The sequence below is a fragment of the Hirundo rustica genome, chromosome 13 (assembly GCF_015227805.2).
Source record: "Hirundo rustica isolate bHirRus1 chromosome 13, bHirRus1.pri.v3, whole genome shotgun sequence".
Classification (NCBI taxonomy): Eukaryota; Metazoa; Chordata; class Aves; order Passeriformes; family Hirundinidae; genus Hirundo; species Hirundo rustica.
Genome location: NC_053462.1, coordinates 7,424,517 through 7,447,083, shown reverse-complemented (window position 1 = coordinate 7,447,083; position 22,567 = coordinate 7,424,517). Strand labels below are relative to the sequence as shown.

Genomic DNA, 22,567 nt, shown 5'->3' with positions numbered 1-22,567 from the left:
TTAGCACAGTGGAGTGACCTTATCAGTACAGAGGCTGTCTCCAATCTTTCTAAAACCAGACCTCAGCCACGTCTACTGCAGGAGAGCCGGGCTGGACAGGATGTTAATGACTCAACTGCAGGCCAGAGCGAGGGCTCTGTGGCTGTGACAGAGGATGGCAGCCCAGGCGATAAGAACAAACTGTAAAGACATGCACACAATCCAATTTTATGAGAGAAGCTACAAAGACAAGCTTACAGCTAGGGGCAAAACCAAATAGTAAACAAGTTTGCTTAGGTCCAGGGCTGTTCTCCTTTTTCAGTTTGATTTCTTTGAGTTTCCTGCCAATGCAATTTTTTTCCCCATGGGCTGTATTTATTTCACTTTTCCTGGCACAGGACAGCTTTTTCCTGTTGTGAAGTCTTTGGTGGCTTCTACAGTTTAAATACTCTGAATTACAGACTGTCACCAATACATCCAGCAGATAGATAAGACGTGAGTGCACAGCGGTAATACAAACATTTACCATTAGATTTTCACCCCCAGCTCTTTTTTTCACATCCAAGCACTAATTTGCTCTACAAGCCATTATGCTGTAGATTTGTAGTGCTTGTTCCTGACTAAAAGGCAATATAGATTGAAGGTTGCTGGTGACAGAATCCAGCTTAATTATTTAAAAAAACAATATATATACTTCTACTCCATTAATAGCTATTCACAGACAGAATTAGGTATCCAGCTGGAAAACAGCCTCACTACTGGAAGAAGAGATTTTGCAGCAAACCAAGTGGCTCATTTGTTTTTAACACATACTACAGCAAGAATTGTTTCACCAAACATCCCAACTCACTACCTTAAACTCAAAGCAAAGCTCTGCTCTGCAAGTATTTACACACTTGTACAAGTTTCCTAATAGAAGTAAAAGAACTGTCATACAGTCATTTGAAAGAATAAACAACCATCAGGCAAATGCACTTAGAGGATCAGGTTCAGAGACATATGATCATGTTAGGTGGAAGACACTTCTGGAGGTCATCTAGAGCAAAGCCTTGCTCAAAACAGAACATATTAATACCAGGCTCAAGGCCACATCCAGTTTAGTTTTTAGGGTCTTCAAGGATGGAGATTCCATAACCTTCCTGAGCCCCTGTTCCAATTTCTGACCACTTGTATGGTGACAATCATTTCCTGCTATTTATTTTTCTAGAGAATGTTTCACTCTTGCCTCTTTCCTATCCCTGTGCCCTCTGAGATGGGTCTGGCTGCACCCATTAGAGTTCAAGGTAACAGAAAGTTCTCCCTTAGATTAACGCTGAGCAAACTCTGTTCTGTCTCTTCCTACCCCTTGTGCTCCAGCCCTCTGACCTTGGTGGCATCCGCTGGATCCACTCCAGTGCGTCCATGTCTTTCTTCAGCTGAGGCATCCAGAACAGTGTGTGGAATTTCAGTCAGTCTCATAATCACTGAAGATAAGGAAAGATTGACTTTCCCAGCCTGCTGCCTTCATTTTACCAGTGCAGCCCTGGATGCAGCTGGGCTTCTCTGCCGCAGCAGCACACATCAGCATTCTGGTCAGCCTGCTTTGGAAGAGGATGCTCACCTCCCTTATCTGAAAAATGTTTTTTCAGCTAGCATTACTTCATAGGGTTATTGCAACCCAGGTGGAATACCCAGTGACACTTGACACTTGCCCTTTTTAAACTTAATGAGATTTAGTTCAGCTCATTCTCTTGCCTGTCAAGGAACCTCTGAATAGCAGCAATGTCCTCCAGCACATTATAACCTACCAGATAACAGACACTGCTCTTGATGGAAGCAGTTACTCTGAAAAAATCAGGCTCCTTACCTCTGTGGAAGCAATAAATTTGACAAAATGTTTGATTCCCTTTGCTCTGAACACGTGACACACTCAGAGGAGCGGCATTCTGAATGTCTCAGGAACACAGAACTGATGTCTCCATTTTCTTCTCTGGGTTTGGGCTCCTCCTGGCATCACCCAGCATCCACCAGGCCCTGTCTGACTGGTTTGGTCAGTGCAAGAGAGGGTCACCAAGAAGTACCTCAACCACAGCACAGACCTTGGACACATCTGAACAAAGAATCCTCACAACACACGGGGCCAGTGCCGGATACAGACTGACATTAAACCGAGACAACAGGAAAGGTTACAATTCAGTTCAACAGTGCTGGCAAAGTTCATATCAGGAATGTTTAACTATTTTATATTATAGTAAGAAATCCTGGGACAATCCATCTTAATGGAAACGCTTTCCAAAACTTTGTTTAATTACAGATCAACGTCTCCATCTGACACTGAATGGAAACAACTTTTCTTGAAATAAGGGTTCTGTATCACTAAGAATCCTTGCGGATTTTTTTTCTTAAAACCAGTACTAGTCTAGCAAGAGCAGTGTAATTTACTGTCAAGAAACATTTACCATGATTTCTCATGAGAGTTTAAAAGGGAACAAAAGTTTTGTCACACAACAATTCAAACAGATAAATCTATGGCACATTTCAAAGGCTGACATCAAAGCAATTTTATGTAGACCCTCTTTGTAAATAGTTACAAATAATAGGTATGACACAAATATGACAGTTTCAGTATTTAATATTTAATATCCAATTTAAACATAAGTATTCAAAAGGAAATATTTTTACACTATTTCAGTAGTCACTTAGCTCAATATCTGGTTGCAATAATCCTTACAGTTTTCAGGAACTGGATGGAGCTATAAGCACGAAAACTCCCATTTTAAGTTAATGCATGACAAAGTTCCACTGCAACCCTCTGAAAAGCAGAGTTACATTAAAAGAAATTCAGACACTGAAGTACATTGAAATGTATTGTGTCTTACAGTAGAGTTTCTTACTCTACTGGTCAGAAACATGATGGTAACTTCAAAAGGCACTCTGAATTAAACTACAGTAACTCCGGTCTACAAGCATTTTAGAAGTGGAGTAGAAAAAACCAAAATCATATACTCCTATAAATTTCTTTTATCTCTGTCCTAGCCCCAGAGCAGTCAAATTATATTGCACATTTAAAATATTCTGTGTAGGCTGTGATAAAAATCTAATATTTACACATTGTGTTTGTTAAAGAACAATGCATTCTTGTGTAAAATATTTTAAGAACCAAGTTTTAACACTTATTCTTGTATTAATTATTATAACCAGAAGCTATATCAAATATTTTTTTTTCCTTAGATACTATTCTAGAAACATTTTTGGTCCTTCCTTCAAAAATTTTGTTATGCTGCAATTCACATTCATAACTGGTATCAATACTTGCCTGAAATTGCAGTAGTTAGAATATTTAAATAAATAAATACATAATTTTTAAAGAAGCAATAGCTTTGGAGTTCTGTAAACAAGCTGCTGTGGAAAGTCTGTGACAAGACTCAATTTGGCATGTTATGACTTTAATTGGCAATACCTTACAATTATACGACCTCTGCCAGGGTAGAAAACAGTTTGGTAGGCACATCTTATAAATCAGTCTGGGCAAATGTCCAGAAAATACTGATTGTTTCCTAGGTCATATGAATAAATAAAAATGGTTAGAGTAACATGATCCACTGAAACCAAAAATTACATTTATGTGATCGATGAGGGGTGGGGGGGAGAGAAAAGTAACTCTATTCTTTTTAAAATACAATCTAAAGGAAATGAACATAAGTGGAATGAACATAAAGGAAAAGCCGTAAGTGATGTGATATGATAACCAAGATGTTCAGAAAACAAAGGCTGGCAGAATAAAATAAGTGTTATAAATTCATAGAAATACTGATCTACAGGACTAGTATCTTAGCTGCATCTCACCAGAAGACATTAATCATTCATTTCTCAATCCAAATTTGAAGAAACATTCTCAATCTGTGTTTGGTAAAACAAATTCAGTGCAAAGCACCAACTCTGATGAAATTTTCCTGACATCTAGGTTGCCTTACATTCCTGTTAAAACATGAGCGGCAATATGAAATAAACATAACAGATGCACAGTTCTGCCACTTACATATAAATTTACGTACGTGCATGTTCTAGAAATTCAAATGGTGTCAGGAGGCCTCATAGGCTGCGTTGGATATATTTCATAAAGTACAGTTGTAGTTTACATGTTCAATTACATGACATGCCCCAAGTGCTCTGTGTGCACACCCCTGTGCTTCCCTGGAGCCTTTTATTCTGTACTGAAGAGCTTCCCCCTTTGGTTTTCACACTGAAAACTGATGGATTAGGAGAGCAAGGAAAAACTATTCTCAGGCTTTTGCAAAAAACACAGGATGTGCTCTTTAGGATTGTTATTAATTGGTGAAATGATTAAATGTTTCTGTTTAAAACCAAGAAGCAAGTTGGTTATCTTGCTGTTAGGAGACACCAAGAGCTGTCACACTATCTAACCTAAATGCCTACTCTGTGTAGTTAATGAAGACTGCCAAGGGCAACTGCAAACCCTTCAATTCTGAAGCCTACCCCTTCTGACTGCCCACAGAGATATGTTTCTGAATTCGGTAATGAAAATTCCTTTCCTCCCCTTTCCCCCCTAAGTAGAGAATTAGAGGAACATCCAGTGCTAAACCAAATTAAACCTCTGTCTCACAACTAATAAACTGCATACCTTACAAATGAAGATCAACGTTGTTTGAGAGAAAGCAAATAAAAACTCATATCAAGAATTAATATAGCTCATTAAATAACTACACAAAGCGCTTTGTCCCAAAGTTAAACAGGTAAGCTGCAACTGTACTGTATCATACACATTCAAGTTAATTGTAACTGGGCTAACAGCCACATCTGCCTTTCTCTTGCTCGTCGTTCAGTTGTTCTGTAGAGCTGTGCCCATTGGAGCGCACCACCCCTTCAGGGATCCAGGATTTATCCACACATCGTTCCATGCGCTTCATAATGAGGTCAAGCAGAGTTTCAATGGCTTTGCTTACATTATTCCCATTTGCTGCACTGGTTTCAAAATACGGTATTCTGCAGGAGACAAAAAATATAGCCTTACATCACACAGCTGTCACTCACAGGAGGAAAAAAAAAATACAGTATTACTGCCACGTACTTAGAACTCACACTAAGACTGTCACTGCTACTCCATAGCAGAGAGACACTAAGTGCTCAGCGGTCTGAAATGCAAAAGAAATTAATGAAATGGCTGACTGGCAGAAGGGCAAACGTTAATGGAGTCCACAATTTACAGAGGGACTTGTCAGCATGATTTCCCAAAGTTGTGCTCCTGAGGTCTGTTTTATTAAACTCCATTCCTTGCAAGAGATGCAGTTACTCCAGAGCTAACATGCATAGAAATCAGTAAGGAGAACACTTGTGCACACAAGGACATATAAAGTAATTGCAGGAGAAGGAATGCTGCTATGGCCATTCCTTTGCAGGCAAGGCACTAAAGAATCACAGTGTGGTGGTACTCATCACAACAGAAGGTGACTTTCTTCTTTTGACACCACAACTCTAAACTTTCTTACATAAAATAAGAAATCTCAGTGCTCAGAACACCTATCTCTGTCAAGAAAAGCTTCTGGGACCTTAGTTTCTAAAGTACACTGCTTGTTTTCTTTATTGTTGGTGATCAGGACGTTCCACTGTGGGTGTGTAGGCCATAGCCTTCTGTACATAGTGCTCTCCACAGCGTGGTGCTACAGTGGCTGCATTTGCATTACTGCCCAGGAAACTGATACCATCACTTCAGAATTTTAAGTATTTCTTAACTTGCAAGACCCAATGAGTGGCCAAAAGCATCTGTGTCCGTGCATGTCTCTCACAATCTGTTTCAAGTACATCACATATCCATACGAGGCCCTTCCACAGAAGGGGATATTCACTATCTCACACTTCAGTTACTAAAAGACTGTTCACAGCAGCAGGATTTATTTTGCCTCCCCTCCAGAGAAGGTGACTCCTAGCAGCCATCCTGTCTCACCTCTACAGAGCAGAGAACTTTGTAACTACCGACAGATTGGATGACCCACAGCCTTGACTTTCAGCTCACTATTCCTAAATTAAGTTGCATTTTCAGCCACAATAAAGATAAATACTTCATAAATTATTTTCAGAAGTCACATGGAAAGGGATTTAAGATACGGTCACATGCCACCTGCTGCTGTTTAAAACTTCTTGCTCCTTCACAAGCAGCTGGTTAAAGTACCACATGCACTTGCTGTTGTCTGTGTGACATGGACTTCAAGCAAGCATTTTGACAGGAGAAGGAAAAAGTAAGAAGGTATTACTTCAACAGACAGATTGCTTCTGATTTGCCTCCAATGATTCTTCGAGGCCAAGGCAAGGTAATTTGTGCCTAGTGAACGTCATGACACAGCAGAAGACCTGCAGAAGAAGGCAGGTTGCACTGAGGAGCCAGTGTTCACACTGTGCCTGTCTTGTGGGCTTTACTTTGGAGCAGTTCCACTCTATCCCTCCAGACAAAGGTGGATTAGTGGTTGGAGCACATCATGTAACTTAGTTTTCATTTGAGAAGGAATCCAGTTCATGTGCTAGACAATTGCTCCACTATAATAATTAAAACAGAACAAATGCATCACATTATTTCCTTCAGAAGCGTATTCCTGATTCTCAGTGAAACACAAATGTAATCCAAAGATGAGCCCCATGAAAGAGTTAAGGGAGTATAAAAGTACAAATTAATATCTGATAGGAACAAAGATTTCACATACTTCCTACAGAGGCACATGACCTGTGCCTGCCAGGAAGGAGAAGGGCAAGGCTTCTGCGTTTTCCTGCTGGTCTGACTCAGTTTGCAGACTCCCTGGGAGCCTGTAAGAGTGCAGATGCCTCAGCACAAGTAAGAGAAAAGAAGTGACCCCATTATTTACCTGCCTCTCTAGCTAAATTCTCTCTCTTTTCCAGAATGTTAGTGAAAATTTACACTGTTTACTGCCAAGCAAAAATTAGCCAATCTCCAGTGACAGATTATTGCAATACTAAGTACTTATTTTTAAGCAATGCAGAAAATATTAATCTCAGACAGAAAAAAATATATCATACCAGCCAGTTAGGCATTCCAAAATGCTTATTCTCACAATAACCTTTCAGTATACAGAAAAAAGCATTACAGAAAATATCTCATTCTGCTCCAAACACAGCAATAACTGGAAGAAAGTTACTTACCCGTATTTTTCTGCAAGTTCCTTAGCCTCTTCTTCCTTCACCATCCTTTGGTCCTCCAGGTCACTCTTGTTCCCACATAACACAATGTCTGGGTTTTCACAATATGCGTGCATTTGTAGCTGACCTGGCAGCACCAACATGAAGAGGGGTCACAAGTCAGTGCCACACACAGCTCCCTAGGAACACTACCACAAACCAAGCTTGTTCTCTCCGGGCTCACAGCACTTCTCCACTTGCACTGAGGAGCCAGAGAACAGGTGAGCTTCCACTGGCACGGACCCAGTGCAAAACCACGGGGAACAGAAGCCTGACAAAGTTAGCACAGAAATTTGTGTATTTGCAGCTTAAGGAGCTACACTCACTAAACATCTACAGTGAGCTGCCAGGAAAGGAGTTACACTCCCCTCTCCAGATGGATGATGCAGTTTGGGAACTCCTCTGCCTAGATATACCCGCAAGTAACATTTGCCTTCCGTGACAAAGCTTCAGGTGAGTCAAAATATTTTTGCACAGGCTTCCCACACACTTAAATTACTAAACAGCACCAGAGCCAGGGATAAGATATTGTCTCAGCTTTCTTTTATGTAGGTTAAGATCCAAGTTCAGTAGGCAAAGCTGAATTTCATGTGTGCCCTAGAAGCCATCACTAGCAGCTCTTACAATTATGAATACAACATTTGCATTCTTTTACTGAGAAAGCCATAAAATCCAGTATCTTAAGTTCTAATTCTCAGTGAAACTCCATATTTACAAACATAACCCCCACTCCCCATTCCACCCATGCAAAGAAAGAAAGGAAAAAAAAAAAGCCATACTTATCCAGTTTCTGACATTCAGAAAGCTTTGCTCATTTGTCAGATCAAAGAGTAGAAGAAACCCCATGGCATCTCTGAAGAAAGCTGTAGTCAAGCTACGAAACCTAGAGCAGCAAAGTGAAATTAATTTGCTCATCTGACAAGTTACTTTGAAAACATAATTGCTTATAGTCATAGAAGAACTGAGGTAACCTAAGACTGAATGAACCAGAATGAAATATTCGTAGTTGTTCTGCTGAGGCAGGGACTTGTGTAAGAGAAATTGCTAACATTCTGTGGCTTAATCAAGGCCTAAGGCATCAAGGAGACTTGAGTGTGAGAGCTTTAAACAGTCTCCTACTATAAAGCATGCCTTGATCAAGATTCAAAAATTAAAACAATAATGAAATTTTAACTTTGAACCAAAATTTAGCCCCTATATACATCAGTCCTTGAATTTAAAACTAACAACCACAAGAATGCTAGTCCTTTGATAGGCCAATAGAAAAGAATCCTTGGAGATGCTTTTGCCTGTCCGATTTTCCCACGACCTCAACATATTTACAAAAACTTAAGAGAACTTTAAATTCGAAAGTATCTATATATGCTAGGTATGAAGAAAAAAAAAAATACTAAAAAGCAAGAATTACAGGTTTTGCGTTCTAAAGTTGTAAATTACAGTTAGAATTTAATGGGTACTCATATGAAGCTTTCCATTGCTATTAAAGTCAGCTCCTGTTGCCATTTTGAGCCATACCTTTCCTGCCCTGCAGTGTCCCAGAGCTGAAGGTGGATCCTCTGTCCTCTGCCACCAACACCATCCGGCCCATTGGGTCTGTACACCTGGAAAACATAAATTTGCAAGACTTGCAATTTACCAGTCCAGCTGCTACAGAACACAAAAGAGCTGACATTTAAAGTCGTTAAATGCAGCAAAAGTAGCAGTGCTGATGCACAGATCCCAACTACAACTAAGTCTCCTGCTTTATAAGACAAAAGTAGTATGAGATGCATTTTAATATTGCATCCACTTAAATGTTTAAAAATAAAGGTAAAAGTGAAACTGCAAAACCAGTACCCAATAGACTATGGACTTCAGACAGATATTTAGAGCCACGAGACAAGACTAATTTTAGTACTTTGATTTTCTGGGTTTTTTGCTACCTTACATCATGTTCAAAATAAAATATACAAGAAAGGAACAATGCAATCTGGTGATGAATTTGTAGTAGTTGCGGAACCTCATTAGCAAACAGAATATACTCAGAGATAATGACATCTCTACTTAGCTGCCAAAATGCTGCTGAAAAATTGCTGAGGGCAGATCTTATCAGATCACAGCTTATAAAGCAGAAATTGGATGATAAAAATAAAAGCTGAAGAGTTTGCTCAGCATGAAGAAATAAATAAGGGTATCTATTAGTCTTGGAAGAATCAGATAAAAATAGATTCATTTCTTGTTTAGAATGCTTCGAGTTAGGTCGTCATCTTTACCTTCAAATGTCATTGTAGCTAAGATTACAAGAGCTACAAACGTATCTTTAGAGATCCACAAATTCAGCAAGTTTATGTATTATAAGATTCAGGCTCTGAAGACTAAACCTTATCCTGGGTTATCAAATATGCTGATCAAGTAAACCACTGTGTTTACAGTCCCACAAAAGAGACAATGACTTATTCAAGAGACCAGTTTGGCATTTAACTAAGGTATCTGAGTCCTTGGACTACCATTTTGCATATCATGCATCAAAAACCATCTGCACAATGCCCATTACCCCATCCAGATTTGTGGACACAGGAAATCATCAGGCTACAATGAAAGACATTTAGTACCTGTACATAACAATAAAAAGCTTGTGCCAACTCCATTTCTCAGAGCAGTAAGGAGCAGCATCCAATTGGTTATGATACTCTAGTGCTCAGCTTCATATCAGAAAGACATTTGCCTAGTTTAATAACAACTCGGGGGTTAAAAAAAGCAACATTATATTTCATAATTCTTCTTTGCTAGTGGTGACTGCTTAGGAAGCCACATCAGCTGCATGTACCATTTCATCCACATGTTTAAAAAAATGTATCTTTGTTTAGTAGCCATTTCAGTGCCTACCCAGCAAAAACATTTTATTACAGTTTAATCCTTCCTTGTGAAAGGAATTCAGCAGTAAAAGTGCTACTACAGGTACTGCGTGCACAAGTCACTGAGTAGACACACTCAAACAACACCTGCTGAGTAGAAAGAAGTGGTTTCTTGGAATCAGATCTTTAACTTCTGGGGAAATGGGTCTGTACACAGCGATGACAAGAATAGCCAGGACAGATGAGGCCATCACAAAATGGAGCACACAATAACACTGACTGCAGAACACAGACAGACACCATTTTCAAGTAGCACATTCTTCATACAAACTCACCACTCTCTTTTCCCGAAAGTCAATGCCCACCGTTGTGATGAATTTGGAATTAAATTTGCCATCTGTGTATTGGTAAAGAAGGCTGGTCTTTCCTACTCCAGAATCACCGAGTGCTAGGAATTTTATGAGGTAATCATAGTCCCCATCAGACATAGTGAGAATTCAGGCGGCACCTTGAAAAGCAAAGCAAAAAGGAATCGTTAGTCCAAAGCCCTGCCAGGACTTCTTCTGACAAATGCTTAAAATACAAATCACTCCCTGAACTACAAAGCAGCCGAGTGGTGGGGCCAGTTCTGTGCTCCTTTACAGCAACTCCACTTTAAACTCTGAATTACACAAATTACCAATATCAGATTCAGCTGTGACTGGAAAAGTACATCTTTAGTTTTATTATATTGCTCTTACTGCAAAGGTAAGGCAACACCATTTTAACTTCTTCAGGCAAGACTGAAAATCAAGGTCAAACTACTCAAGGTATCTGGAACAAACTGCACAATGTTTCTAATCCTCATGGAAGCTGGCAAAAGCTACTTAATTGTACCAGCAATGCAATCCCGGTCTCAAACTCACTATGGCATTAGTAGATTTTTTTTTCCTGTACTGTCCAGTATATTTAAACAAAATTTACAGTAATTTTCTATTAATAGCTATTTTTCAGTCTTGAATAAGCTTTTTCTTGTTGTTGAGTTTTTTGTTTCAAGGAAGAATCTTCAGTTTTTAAAGTTCTTATTACAATGCTAGTTAGCCATTCAAACTAAATCTTGATCCTGAATTGTCATTAAACAAACACACCCATTTTTTCCATAGCTCATACACATTTAAGAAATTTCTCTCTTTTTTGTGCCTTTTTAAAAATAACCATACTCTCTATAGACTGATCTAAGTACAGGAACAACTAAAATGTGTAACAAAAATCACTGGCAAATTTCACGTGTACTAGAAAAGCTGATGTAAGTGCACTGGCACTTTCCTGTTGAGTAGCTACTGAGCCTCTCCTCCCCCAAAACAAACATAGAGAGCTGCCTTGTGCTGTGTTCAAAGACATGAACATGAAAAGATAAGCCTGAAATAACCACACTAAAAGCAACAGAAAACTGGCATAAAATTGCCTCTTATGAAGGACAAAGATGCCAAAAATATAAAAAAATAGATGATGAAATAAATTTTTAAAATAGTAAAATCTACTGTTTCAACTGTAAGTATATTTGGAACTTGTAGCTTGAACTAGATAATGTTATTAATTTCAAGTCAAACACTGCAGTAGTTTGCATCAATGGCAAAACAGCAATTCATTTCTTGAATATCAACTCACAGCTTGAGGTCTGGAACCAACTGCGTCTCCAGCATGTGGGCGTCAATCACTACCATTCAGCTAAAATTGTAACTATATCTTTAAAGCTTCACCTTTATAATTGTCCTGCTCTTGATCACAAGTCAGAACTGTGAATAGTGGATGTGGCCAGAAGTCACTTACTAAAAAGCAGACACTGGTCGGATTTACCCCAGATATTCTCCAGCTGAAGAGTCAGTGGAAAGCAGCTGACACTTTTTTTCCTTTTTGAAAAGCATTCAAGTCTCCCTTTCCCAGCCGATGTATATTTCACGTTATGCCATCAATGCCAGTAAAAGCTTGCAGGAAAGGGGTTTAGGTGACAGAGTTCATTCACACTCACAACTACACCCCAGCCAGCTAATCCACTTCCTACTGTTGTGTTTTAACCCAAGTTTGGCAATAGAGTAGAAGGCTGAAAGGGAGAGCCCTGCAGCAAGAGGAATCAGTGAGCTTTTCACATAAATGCACCACAACTGCAGGACTGCATCCACCATGCAGGTCTGAAGGAGCAGCATATTCAAGTAAGCAAGTTAAACAGGCAGCCCAAACACTGACATAAGAACATTTTCAGAAGAAATTAAGAACCCTGAGTCATTAGACACACTCACATGTATCAGCAAAAATAACGGGGGGGGGGGGGGGGGGGGCAGGAATTTAATTTTTTTAATTCTCTCCCCTGTTGGCGAAGGGGAAAAAAAGTAAAACCGGATCACTTGTAGCTCTTCCAAAGTTTTTTCACTGAAATGTACCAGAAGAAAAGGAAAAATATTTTAAAAAAACAGAGATGGATTTTTCTAAAGACTGTATTTGATTCAGACTTCCATCTCACACATAGTGTTTCCTCTGCCTCAGATGTTCTCAAAGTGCTGAGCTGTGTAAGCTCATCCTCTACTCAAGCACATATTCTTTCAGTCCCAATAGCCCTAAATTAATTGTTGCTTTAAAAGACTTAGATGTAAATATTAGGGCCAGTATATTACACAGAGATAAGCTTGCTTCATGCCTTTTCCTGTGCTATTCCACCTGCACAGAGGTATTTGCCTGGTCTTGTTGTTTTTCTGTCAGGTTGCTCTAGGTGTACAGAAATCCTTTTAATGACAGTGCACCTGATCACTGCTGATTTACCATGCACCTGTGCAGGACTGCATAGAGGAAGGGAGGGCACTGCAGCTCTGCCATGGAGCTGTGGGGAACTGTTACAGTTCAGCTGCACCTTCCACTGGACAGGGCTGCAAGAAAGCTCTGGCCAAAACAAAAAGGTTGAGACTAGGTCTTGGGGAGGTAAAATCTAGAGGTATTCCTAGTGTCATATCTGATTTGTAGAGTGTCTGTCAGGACAAACACGCCTCATCATTTGGCACACTGAAACCTCAATTCTCCCTGTGGTTGGTACAAAATACAATTTCCAAAGGACTGACAGAGGGTGAGGAATCCTTCACAGGAAGGGTTCTAAAAATGCCTTCTAAAATATTTGCTTGAGAAGGAAACTTTCTCCTTTGGTTTTGAAATGCACACACCTCTCACTGCACCCCATAATGTCAATCTATAATTCAAATATCTCCAGGGAGTGGTTCTTGTGAAACCCTGCACAGTTAACCTATGCTTGGAGACATGTAAAGAGCTATTTTCATAGCAGTTTCAAGCCTTGTCCTCCTCCCTGTACAAATATTTAAAAAGTGATCTCCACCCTCCACTTCCGAGACCAGCAGTCCTAGTGTCCAGACACATTCAGTTTCATATAACAGAAATAAGAATATATCCATTGCAAAGTATATTCACAGCAAAAACTGCTGTGAAGTTTTTAAAAATCATGGCCCTATTGCTAAAATGCATCCCACTTTTTCCTTCCCATTCTGCCTTTTTTTTTTTTTTTTTTAATTAGGCTTTATAGCTTCTCACTTTTCAGTCTTTCCTTCCACTTTTCCATACCTCATATATCAGGAGAGTAGGAGGTAGAAAAGGAAGATTCTGAAAAATCTAATGATACAATTAGAATTCACCAGGTCACAAAAAGAAAATTGTTTCCAAATCTTGCTTCTAGGAGTAAGAACTCCTAAATTAAAAAACAAAAAACACTAATGAATGCCATTTTAAGCTACACATCAAACCCTCCACAGTTTTGCTTGCTGTAAATCCCTCCTGAAATCCCATTCAGCTCTGCCTTTGCACTTTGCCTGGTACACAGATGGACAAGAGCTATGAACAAGTGCTGGAAAAGCTCCACTGGCCTTTTCCATGGCTGACAGGAGCCCCACAGCCAGCATCTGAGCTGTGCCTGTACAGCTGCTACCCTGGAGCCTCCACACACACACACACACACACACACACACAGATCATGCCTTATCAAGAAGGGATTCTCTTCAAATCAAGGGCTCCTCTTGTTTCCTGCATTTCCTAGTCCGAAGTACTTTCACATTAGACATCAATGTTAACAGGTTCATCTTTTTGCCTCTGGGACACAGATAACACAGAACTGTTGTTGTGATAAAACATTCCAGAATATGGTAGATTTGCTCCTGTATAAATTAAGGTAATTGGCTTGGCATGCAGGATTTCCCCGTGCAGTATGGGAAGAGGGAATACGCTTCCTGAAGTGGCCTTACACAAAGCATGCAACTCCTGTGCTGCTGCTGAGCTGATGGAGAGAAGGAAAAAGGAAGAAGACAAAAGAGATGAATGCACAGAAACACAAGGCAAAAAACCCAAAAGCATTGATCTGCAAATAAAAACATGTATACATACACAGTGTAAAATTTGGGAAAACTGAACATGCCCCTAATCAGACAGTCCTCAAGCACATCAGTTTAAAGTAAGATATACCACTTACCCCAACCTCTGCAAAAGGAGTAGTTAGGGCACACTGGAGATAGTACCTCCAGCACGAGTACTTTTCCAGCACCACCTCTTCAGCACACAGCCAAGAGGATTACGTGTCAGCTGTTTGCATCCACGTTGATGGGCACTCAGAGATAAAGGGGTGTGCCTATGTCTGTGTCTAGGAGGGTGCTGCCTCACTGCATGGCTGGCAAGCAATTACACAGCTCACATGTCCCTTTTATTCCTAGAGGCAAACAGCCTTTCAAAAGAGATTTGTGCAAGAGCTACCTTGGACCAGATCTAAAGTTGCTGCAAAATCGCCCACACACCTTAAAATAATTACATTGTTCCCAGCAGGGGTTTTCATTCAAAAATGCATGATGAAGTATATGGATCACACCTGTTCAGTTCCATTCACAGCTTTACATTCTTTACCTCAGGTTTGAGAATACAGCAGTCCTTAATGTAAACTGTTTCCTTCCTGTTGAGCCCCCGTGCTTGTGCTTAGCGTTGACATGGGCGTTGGGGAAAAATGAGTCCAAAATCCCCCACAGACAGAAAAAGAAGACACTGCATGTCTCTCGGTGGGCAATAATGCATTTGTACAGGTTTGATTATTCTGCAAGTGCACATCAATTCATACTAAATTTTTTTTTCACCAAGGCACTACACAAACTTAAACTTCAAGAGTGTTTTATGTGTCACTCCATCTGTTCCAGCAGAAAAACTGAGAAAGTGATTCACACTACAGCAGTAATCCTATCACACCAGCACTGCCACCACACTCCAGCAAGGCAATACCCACATTCCTGCTCGGCGTGGGCGAAGCGCTGAACGGCCTCACCCTGCTCTAAGGCTCCAGCAGCACCTGAGTGCTTGAAGAACTGGTCAGACACCAGCCAGCTCTGTCCAAACAAGGGACAGAGGCTTAAATGATGTTCCTGCTTAGTCAGCACTTTGTTAGAAGTGCTTTGTTAAAAGCTGCCAGATCCGTACAAGTGTAACGTAAATATATCATGACTACCATCGTTCATAAACTCAAGTATCTGCTGTGCTGGGGGAAGAGAACTAATGAATAAGCACATCACCAAAATGTTCTGAACCGCACTATTGTTTTTCTTAGGAAAATGTATGACCTGGCTTGCTTTAGCTTTGGTCAAAATTACACTCTCTGTGACTTCTGGGGCATTTCTGTAACATTAACAATATGAAAAAAATGCCTCTTGGTTACTTTCAATTGCTTTACCTGACATTTTACTGTTATGATGTTTTTAGTTTCAACTGTAGAGGAATTCTAAGGAATTGCAGGATCAGTGTCAAAGGAGTGCCTCTTTCTTGGAAAGATCTTATTTTAAGGGTGCTCAAACTCATAAGAATCTGCAAAACTAGGTACAAAAACACAGGCTGGGAGATTTTAGCCTCCAAACATTGATGTCATTTTTACTTGGCTGAAGATTCTCTACAACCATTTTTCAGCATTGCTACAACTGCAGCATTCTGAGAGCACGAACTGACAGGCACACAAAGCACTGTGGGAACGAGTTACTACAGGAGATGCCAGGGACAAAATGATAATCCCACCCAGAAAAGGGGCACAAAAGGGAAGCAGCAGGTCTGATGTGGTTAGAGAACCTTGCACTACAGGCCAGGCAAGAAAACAGAAGATCCTGGACTTTGTTTCCAGAAAACCAGGACACACTAGGAATGGAGAAGCCCGGAAATGAAACAACAGTTAATTTTGCAACTGCATTTGCATTTCAGCATCACCAAACCAACAATCAGGCAGTTGGATTTCAAAGGTTATCTCAGTTACACAAATTAATGAAAAGCAGCATGGAACTGGAAAAAAATTAAGAATAAAAGCAGGAATGTTGCAGATGGTTATTCAACACTCCTCATACAGGAAGACCTTTGTGCAGCTTCAGCTTCTGTGCAAAAAGCACAGCATCATCTCTATTCCCTCATCAGTTCCTAACATTTTCATGCTCCATAGTAAGGAAATGCTGCAGGTAAATAAAGATTTGCAATGCTATGTGATGAAAACAGTTGAACTCTCTCAGAGGACCTGTCCCCCTCCTGGGAACAAGAGCTTTTGCCTAACAAGTTACCTCTTTGCACTCTCATCAGAAGCTGCTTTCAAGTTAGAGCACTGAAGCAAACATCTGTATAAAGTGAATAAACTCCAGAGTAAACTGGGGAAAGTAAAGCAAACATTTTTAATTTCTTTTAAGCAGTTCCACACTACTTACTCCATCCTTATTCCTCTCTTCCTCTAATAAATACATGAAGCCACACTGGCTTCCAAATGTGCTTCCATGCTTTTTCACTAACTTATAAACAGGAAATTCAGAGCAGTGCTCAGCATCCTCCCTAACATGACAATTCTGACCATTTTGGGACCCACTTCCTTCCTCACAGCCTAACCTTAACATCTGGAACTCATCACTGCCCCGTACCTACTCTTCACAGGATTAAAGATTTATGAATTATAGTCTTACACAGATACATTTTCCAACTTTTTCTGACAAAACAGGAGTCACAAGGGTTTCACCTACAAAGCTGGTCATGTTCACAGGTGGGAAATATCCGGGAGTTTGACCATCCACTGATTCAGCAACACTTTCAAATGCAGAAGGGCAAGAAAAAAGAGCACACTTCTATTTTTGCCCACAGAAATAGCCACCAAAGGGTAAAGGAGAAGATAGTAAGAGTCACACAGGATAACAAGAATTGTGTATTTCTTTAAGGAACGGTTTGGTTTTCCAGCAGATAAAAATCTCCAGCAGATAAGCAAACACATGAAAATGCAGAATAAGAGGAATAATAATAATAATCATCTTTAAAAGCTAAAATTCTAGAAACTGAAAAAGGAAGCGGTTTCTTATGTGCTGGTAGATTATTAATGAAATGGCATCTCAAAGAACACATGTGCAGATACTCATGCTGAAGAAACTGTTATGTTCTGCCTATATGGATGATTCGATAGGCTGCAATACATGTTAGTCAGGCCAGGTTCTTTGTTTCATTCTTAATGTTTAATTTAAAAGCACACACTGTAAATGGCCAGAGGAGAATATTTGCAATTTCTCAAAAAAAAAAAAAAAAAAATTAGATCTATAGATACGTTTCTCTTTTGGTCAGGAAAGTTCTCAGCTACCTTCTACCTTGTTTCATAGGCCAGATATCTAGAATACAGAAAATAATTCTCCAAGAGGTTACACTGCCAATCTTATTAAGGATACCAGACACATCCTGCATTAGAGAGAAATAATCTGGCAAAATAAATTACCCTGATTAGGACAATTAGAAGTCAATGGAGAAGGTCAGCTACCAGACACCTGAAGATACCTCCTAATCATTGTTAGATAAAAGTGAAGACCACACAAATATGACTATAAAACTACATCATCCATCTAACATGATGCATACAAAGGGTCAAGGCAGGAAAGAACAGCACTGCAGAATTTAATCCATCTTTTCATCCTTTAGATTGGGAAATCCATGTTTTTTTCATGGGAAGTAAACACTTCCTTGCTAATCTGCTTGTTAATTGGAAGATACAACAAACTCTTTTTCAGCAGCCACTGCCATTCTTTAGCATTACTGCTTTTCTGTAATACTGAGATCTAAACTAACAGGGGTCACAGTATAGAGGATTTCTAACACTTTGTTCTTCTAGTTATTTTTTAGCAAGTTAAATGCTTTCTCATTACTTAGGTGCCATTGAAACATCCAAAAACTTTCAAGTCCATTCAGAAGTTATTCTGAACACAGCTAATCACAAGGCATCGTGGCCTTTTGGAGCAGGACTAATGTAATCATTCTTCCAGCAACCAGTGAAAACATCCTGTTCCCCAGAAAATGTACTGGTTATCAAAGTTACTGACTGAACAACTAAGCCACAGACATTTCTAGTGAGCTGGGAAACTCTTATCTATGGATATCAGGCACAACATTAGGAATAATAAAAAGTTACTGGTGAAAATATTTAATCAAAGGGATTTCTTAAATGAAAAAAGCACAAAATAAGTTCATAGTTATCTGTGGGAAAGCAGGGGAAACTGTCATTTAAAACCCCATCCAGCAACTAGAAAAGGTTATTCCTCTACTCCTCAAATCCAGCATCACAGGACTGTCAGAGATGCTAAGCAAGGAAGGGCACATAGTGGACAGAGCTGGAAGGATGGATCTAGATTGATAAAACTGAGGCTCACAGCCAACATTCACTTCTCCCAATCTTTTAAAAATCAGAAGATCTTGACAGAAGCATCCTTGCAGGTGCAGAGCTCACTGGACCTACCCAAGATTGTGCTGCCATGGGGAGCCAGTCAGAGGACTGCAGGCTGGCAGCAGGACACTTCAAAGAGTTTGAAAGGTGGGTGGCAGCTGTAAAAAATCTGCTCCTAAAAGGTCTCAAAAAGAAACTGAGCCTTTATTTTCAGTCTGTAATAGCTACAGTCTGAGAAAGATTTGCAGCCAGTATTGAGCAGGACTTGTTCAGTAAACACATTTGGAGATACTGAGTGTAAGTGATGCTTCCATGTTTCATAAATGCTATGAAAAGGTTAGAAATAACTTGCTGAGAGTACTCTGGCCATAACTTAAGATGTCCATTTCATAATAAAAAATCACTTCTGCCTGAAATAGGCTGTATTCAATAGGCCACAACTTGTTCTCTTCAGGAAGTTACTAACGTGCAACAGCAAAGCAGAAATCTTTGTGTGACAGCAAGACACAGCTACTTTGGAGCATGCTTGTGGCTCAAAAGTATCACTCAAACTAAAGCAAAACTAAAAGTGTGGTGGTTTGAGTGGGCTTTTCTTTCAAGAATTGAAAGGCAAGCCCCTACTTCCACCCTTAGTCTCCACATGAACAGCTCTGGAACTGCAGCAGAAATTAACACTGCCAAGCCTTCTGCAGTCTGCCAAAGTACCCAGACAGTACTTTGGCAAAATGTTGGCTTCAATTCGTATCCTAGCACAGCTTTCTAGAGCCTCAGGGAAGGCATAATTCAAAAGAAGCACTGATTAAGCAGGCTGAACTGCTCAACACAAAGCTTCCATTCAAAAAGCCTGCTGTTTTTCAACCTGAGTCGCCAACAATATTTATCTCACTGCTCAGATCAGAATCCCATAATACAGCATGAATTATAGTTAAATCCTGATACACAGCAAAGACTCCTGAGATAAACAGCACAGCAAACCAGAATTTCTTACTAATTGGTGTTATATAGGAATATGTGATCAAGGAAAGCAAAAAGCAGCACAAGTCTACAGTTTGCCCACACCTTTCCTTTTAGCTATTCCCAGGTGGAGAGAGGGCCCCAAGATGGCTGTAGAATAAAACCCCATGTGAAACCTGGCAGCTGTTGCCAGCTTTACATGCTATAGGTGCCTTCCTATGGAATTCTTTCATAACATTTCATGCACACAAAGCATCTTCAAGTTTCACTTGAACTGACATTCAGTAACAGGCAATTCCCCACCTCTATCCTTAGAAGTCGTCAATTAAAATTCAGAATGGTTCTGTTTATAGTTAATAAATGGCTTAGCAGCAGTGAGCTTACAGAACAAGCACTCTATAACCCAGAAAAAGTATACAAAGCTTTTCTATGAAAATAAATTGCCAGTCAGAATGCTCTAATTGATCCAAGCAGTGCAAGTTTCCTATCAAAAACTGTCAGGGAAATGTGTATGCAGTTATCACACCACAGTGCATACAGACTGTGCTGTCCTGGTGAGACACCAAAGAGAAACATTGCCTGCTTGTGAAGAAGTCAAAAATCTCACCAAGTTCATAGAACAATTCTACACTTTAACTGAGAAAGGCATCAAACCTCTGAAATGAAGAATGAAATATAAAGGGTAAGTAATAGTGAAGAATCTATTCAGCTATGCCCTTCGGAGCACAAGTCACAAGAAAATGGGAGTATGTATTTGTCCCACAGAGTTTCTATATGGAAAGTCTCATTAAAGTAGGTGCTAGTGTTTCATCACCAGCTAAAATACTGGCTTTGGCTTGCAGCATTTGGGTTGACTTTAAATCAATGCATGTGATTTACCACAGAAGAAACTAAGAATCCAGTAAAAACAAATTAAGTCTATGATAAAAGAAAATCCCAGCTAGCACTAATCAGTACTGCTGCAGTGCCCATAGTGGAGCTGTGTTAACTAACCCACTCACTCCCAGAGAATTTCCTCACCAAGATCCCAGTTCTTCTGTTTATACCAGCAGTTGCATCACAATGTATTAATCCATTTTTTAAAAGAGATTTTATCCCTATGACACGGTGTTTAAACAAAATTCAAAAGCAGGAACTACGCTGTTTCTTAGTTATGAAGTAAAGCATTTTAGACGAAATAAAAGTTACTCGTTTTTCTCCTTCCCATTGTCTAGAGCTTATTTCTGTCCTCCTACTAGGATACCCTCCAGATCTTTTTCCATTAACTGGTTTTAAGATTTGAGGTCATTCTAAGTTTTCTATAATTTCCAAATTTTTGTTGGTCTTCTTTTTTTCTACTTTTTTCTTAAGAAAAAAATTACCATTTCTCTTTAGTGCCATTGTTAGTGACATGCTTAAAGAGGCTGAGCTGAATTAGACTCCCAGTTTGCCTTTACCAGGCTTAATTACTAAGGGTATTTTGTTTAAGATAGTGTTATAAATGAAAGACATGTTGGAAACATGCAAATGTTTCTAAAGGGATTTGGCAGCACCGAATGCTAACATAGTGTTTTGCAGTGTACCAAAGAATCCCAACATTATCAAAATTTAATCCTCAATAACATAGGCTATTAGAAATCACTACACTAAAATGGGCTAGAAATAGTTTCAGTAACACATTCAAATTTCACATTTAATGCAATAAATTAAAGTATTATATAACAGTAGATTACAGCGAAGCAGCTACAACAAACAATCCATCCACACAGTGCAGGAAAAACAAAAACAGTAAGCCAAGCATCAATGTTTACAAAATCCTTTTTCCCAGTTATTTTATATAAACACTGGAGATGTCTACAAGGAAACAGCAAGGAAAGGTATTTCTTGAACTACATTTATGAATTTCTCTCATAAACACAAGTCAGCTGGTGATGATCTGGAGAAGAACAATCATCTTAAAACATTCCATGCTAGACATCAAATAAAACCCTGGGAAAGCCTTGTGACCTTGGCAGAAGTGGAGGAGAATAGTGTTTTCTGTTCTCTGAACAATCCTCCTTGGTTATTTACAAAAACTGGAGTTTGGTCCATGATTAGAAAAATGGTGGTAAACACATGGCTAGAAAGGATGCCTGATTACAAGATCACACTTGGGATGGCATGGCATGACTTCATCAAACAGGCACATATATTCTGAGTTTTTTCTGAAGGAGATACAGAACACAGTAATAACAGCCCACTTCCTATTGCTTTTATGATAATTGATTTTAAGATTCAATCCAATTACTGTATGATTGAGCAAGTAATGTGAACTAGATGAGGTCTCATGGTTCCTTGCTATACTTTTTTTTTTTAATTAAAAATAGCTTGTGCAACACCATTTTCATGCCTTTTATCATCCCTTTAGCAAACATGCTAACAAACACGTTGGTGTACAATGCAGTTAAAAACCCTGCCATTCTAAATGACTGTTTTATTCAGTATAGTTTATCTTTAAATGCTAATGGGAACACAGGAAGAAATAAAGAGGAAAAAAGTTTAAGCACTGCAACATTTAAAAATACTGAGTTACTTTGTTCAGTACTTTAAATGTTATTTGCACAGCACACTTTACTATCAGGGGTCCAATTCTACCTTCCAACTGCAAAAGAAGTTTTGACAAATTTGCCACAGAAGAAAATGTAGGCTGATGACTTGGGACCAGAACAGGCATCTTATGGCTACTGGAGCCAGACACTGCTCGCTGCAGTCATTTTACTTCTTTTGTTAATAAACTTACCCTGGTTTGTAATCTGACTGATTTTATTTACAAAAAGCAATGACTAAATAAATACCCAAAAAGCTGCAATTTTGTCATTTAACCCCAAAGCCTGTGTTACATAAGCCAAGTGTACTCCCCAGTTTTACTCTTCCCTCTAGAACATGA

General features: G+C 39.4%; 1 protein-coding gene across 3 annotated transcripts in view; it reads right to left on the bottom strand.

The window, feature by feature from the left end:
• Window positions 1–2,572: 2,572 nt before the first annotated feature.
• RAB27A (RAB27A, member RAS oncogene family) overlaps window positions 2,573–22,567 on the bottom strand; it is a 30,769-nt gene continuing 10,774 nt past the window's right edge. For 2 of the 3 annotated variants that reach the window (XM_040077592.2, XM_040077594.1), the window contains 5 exons: window positions 10,331–10,503; window positions 8,677–8,762; window positions 7,941–8,044; window positions 7,126–7,249; window positions 2,573–4,962 (listed from right to left, as the gene is read on the bottom strand). In XM_040077592.2, coding sequence (XP_039933526.1) covers window positions 4,764–4,962; window positions 7,126–7,249; window positions 7,941–8,044; window positions 8,677–8,762; window positions 10,331–10,483 — 666 coding nt within the window. In that variant the 5' untranslated portion in view covers window positions 10,484–10,503 and the 3' untranslated portion in view covers window positions 2,573–4,763. Of the gene's footprint in view, window positions 4,963–7,125; window positions 7,250–7,940; window positions 8,045–8,676; window positions 8,763–10,330; window positions 10,504–14,490; window positions 14,589–22,567 lie in introns of those variants that run through there. The other variant, XM_040077596.1, reaches the window with a different exon arrangement.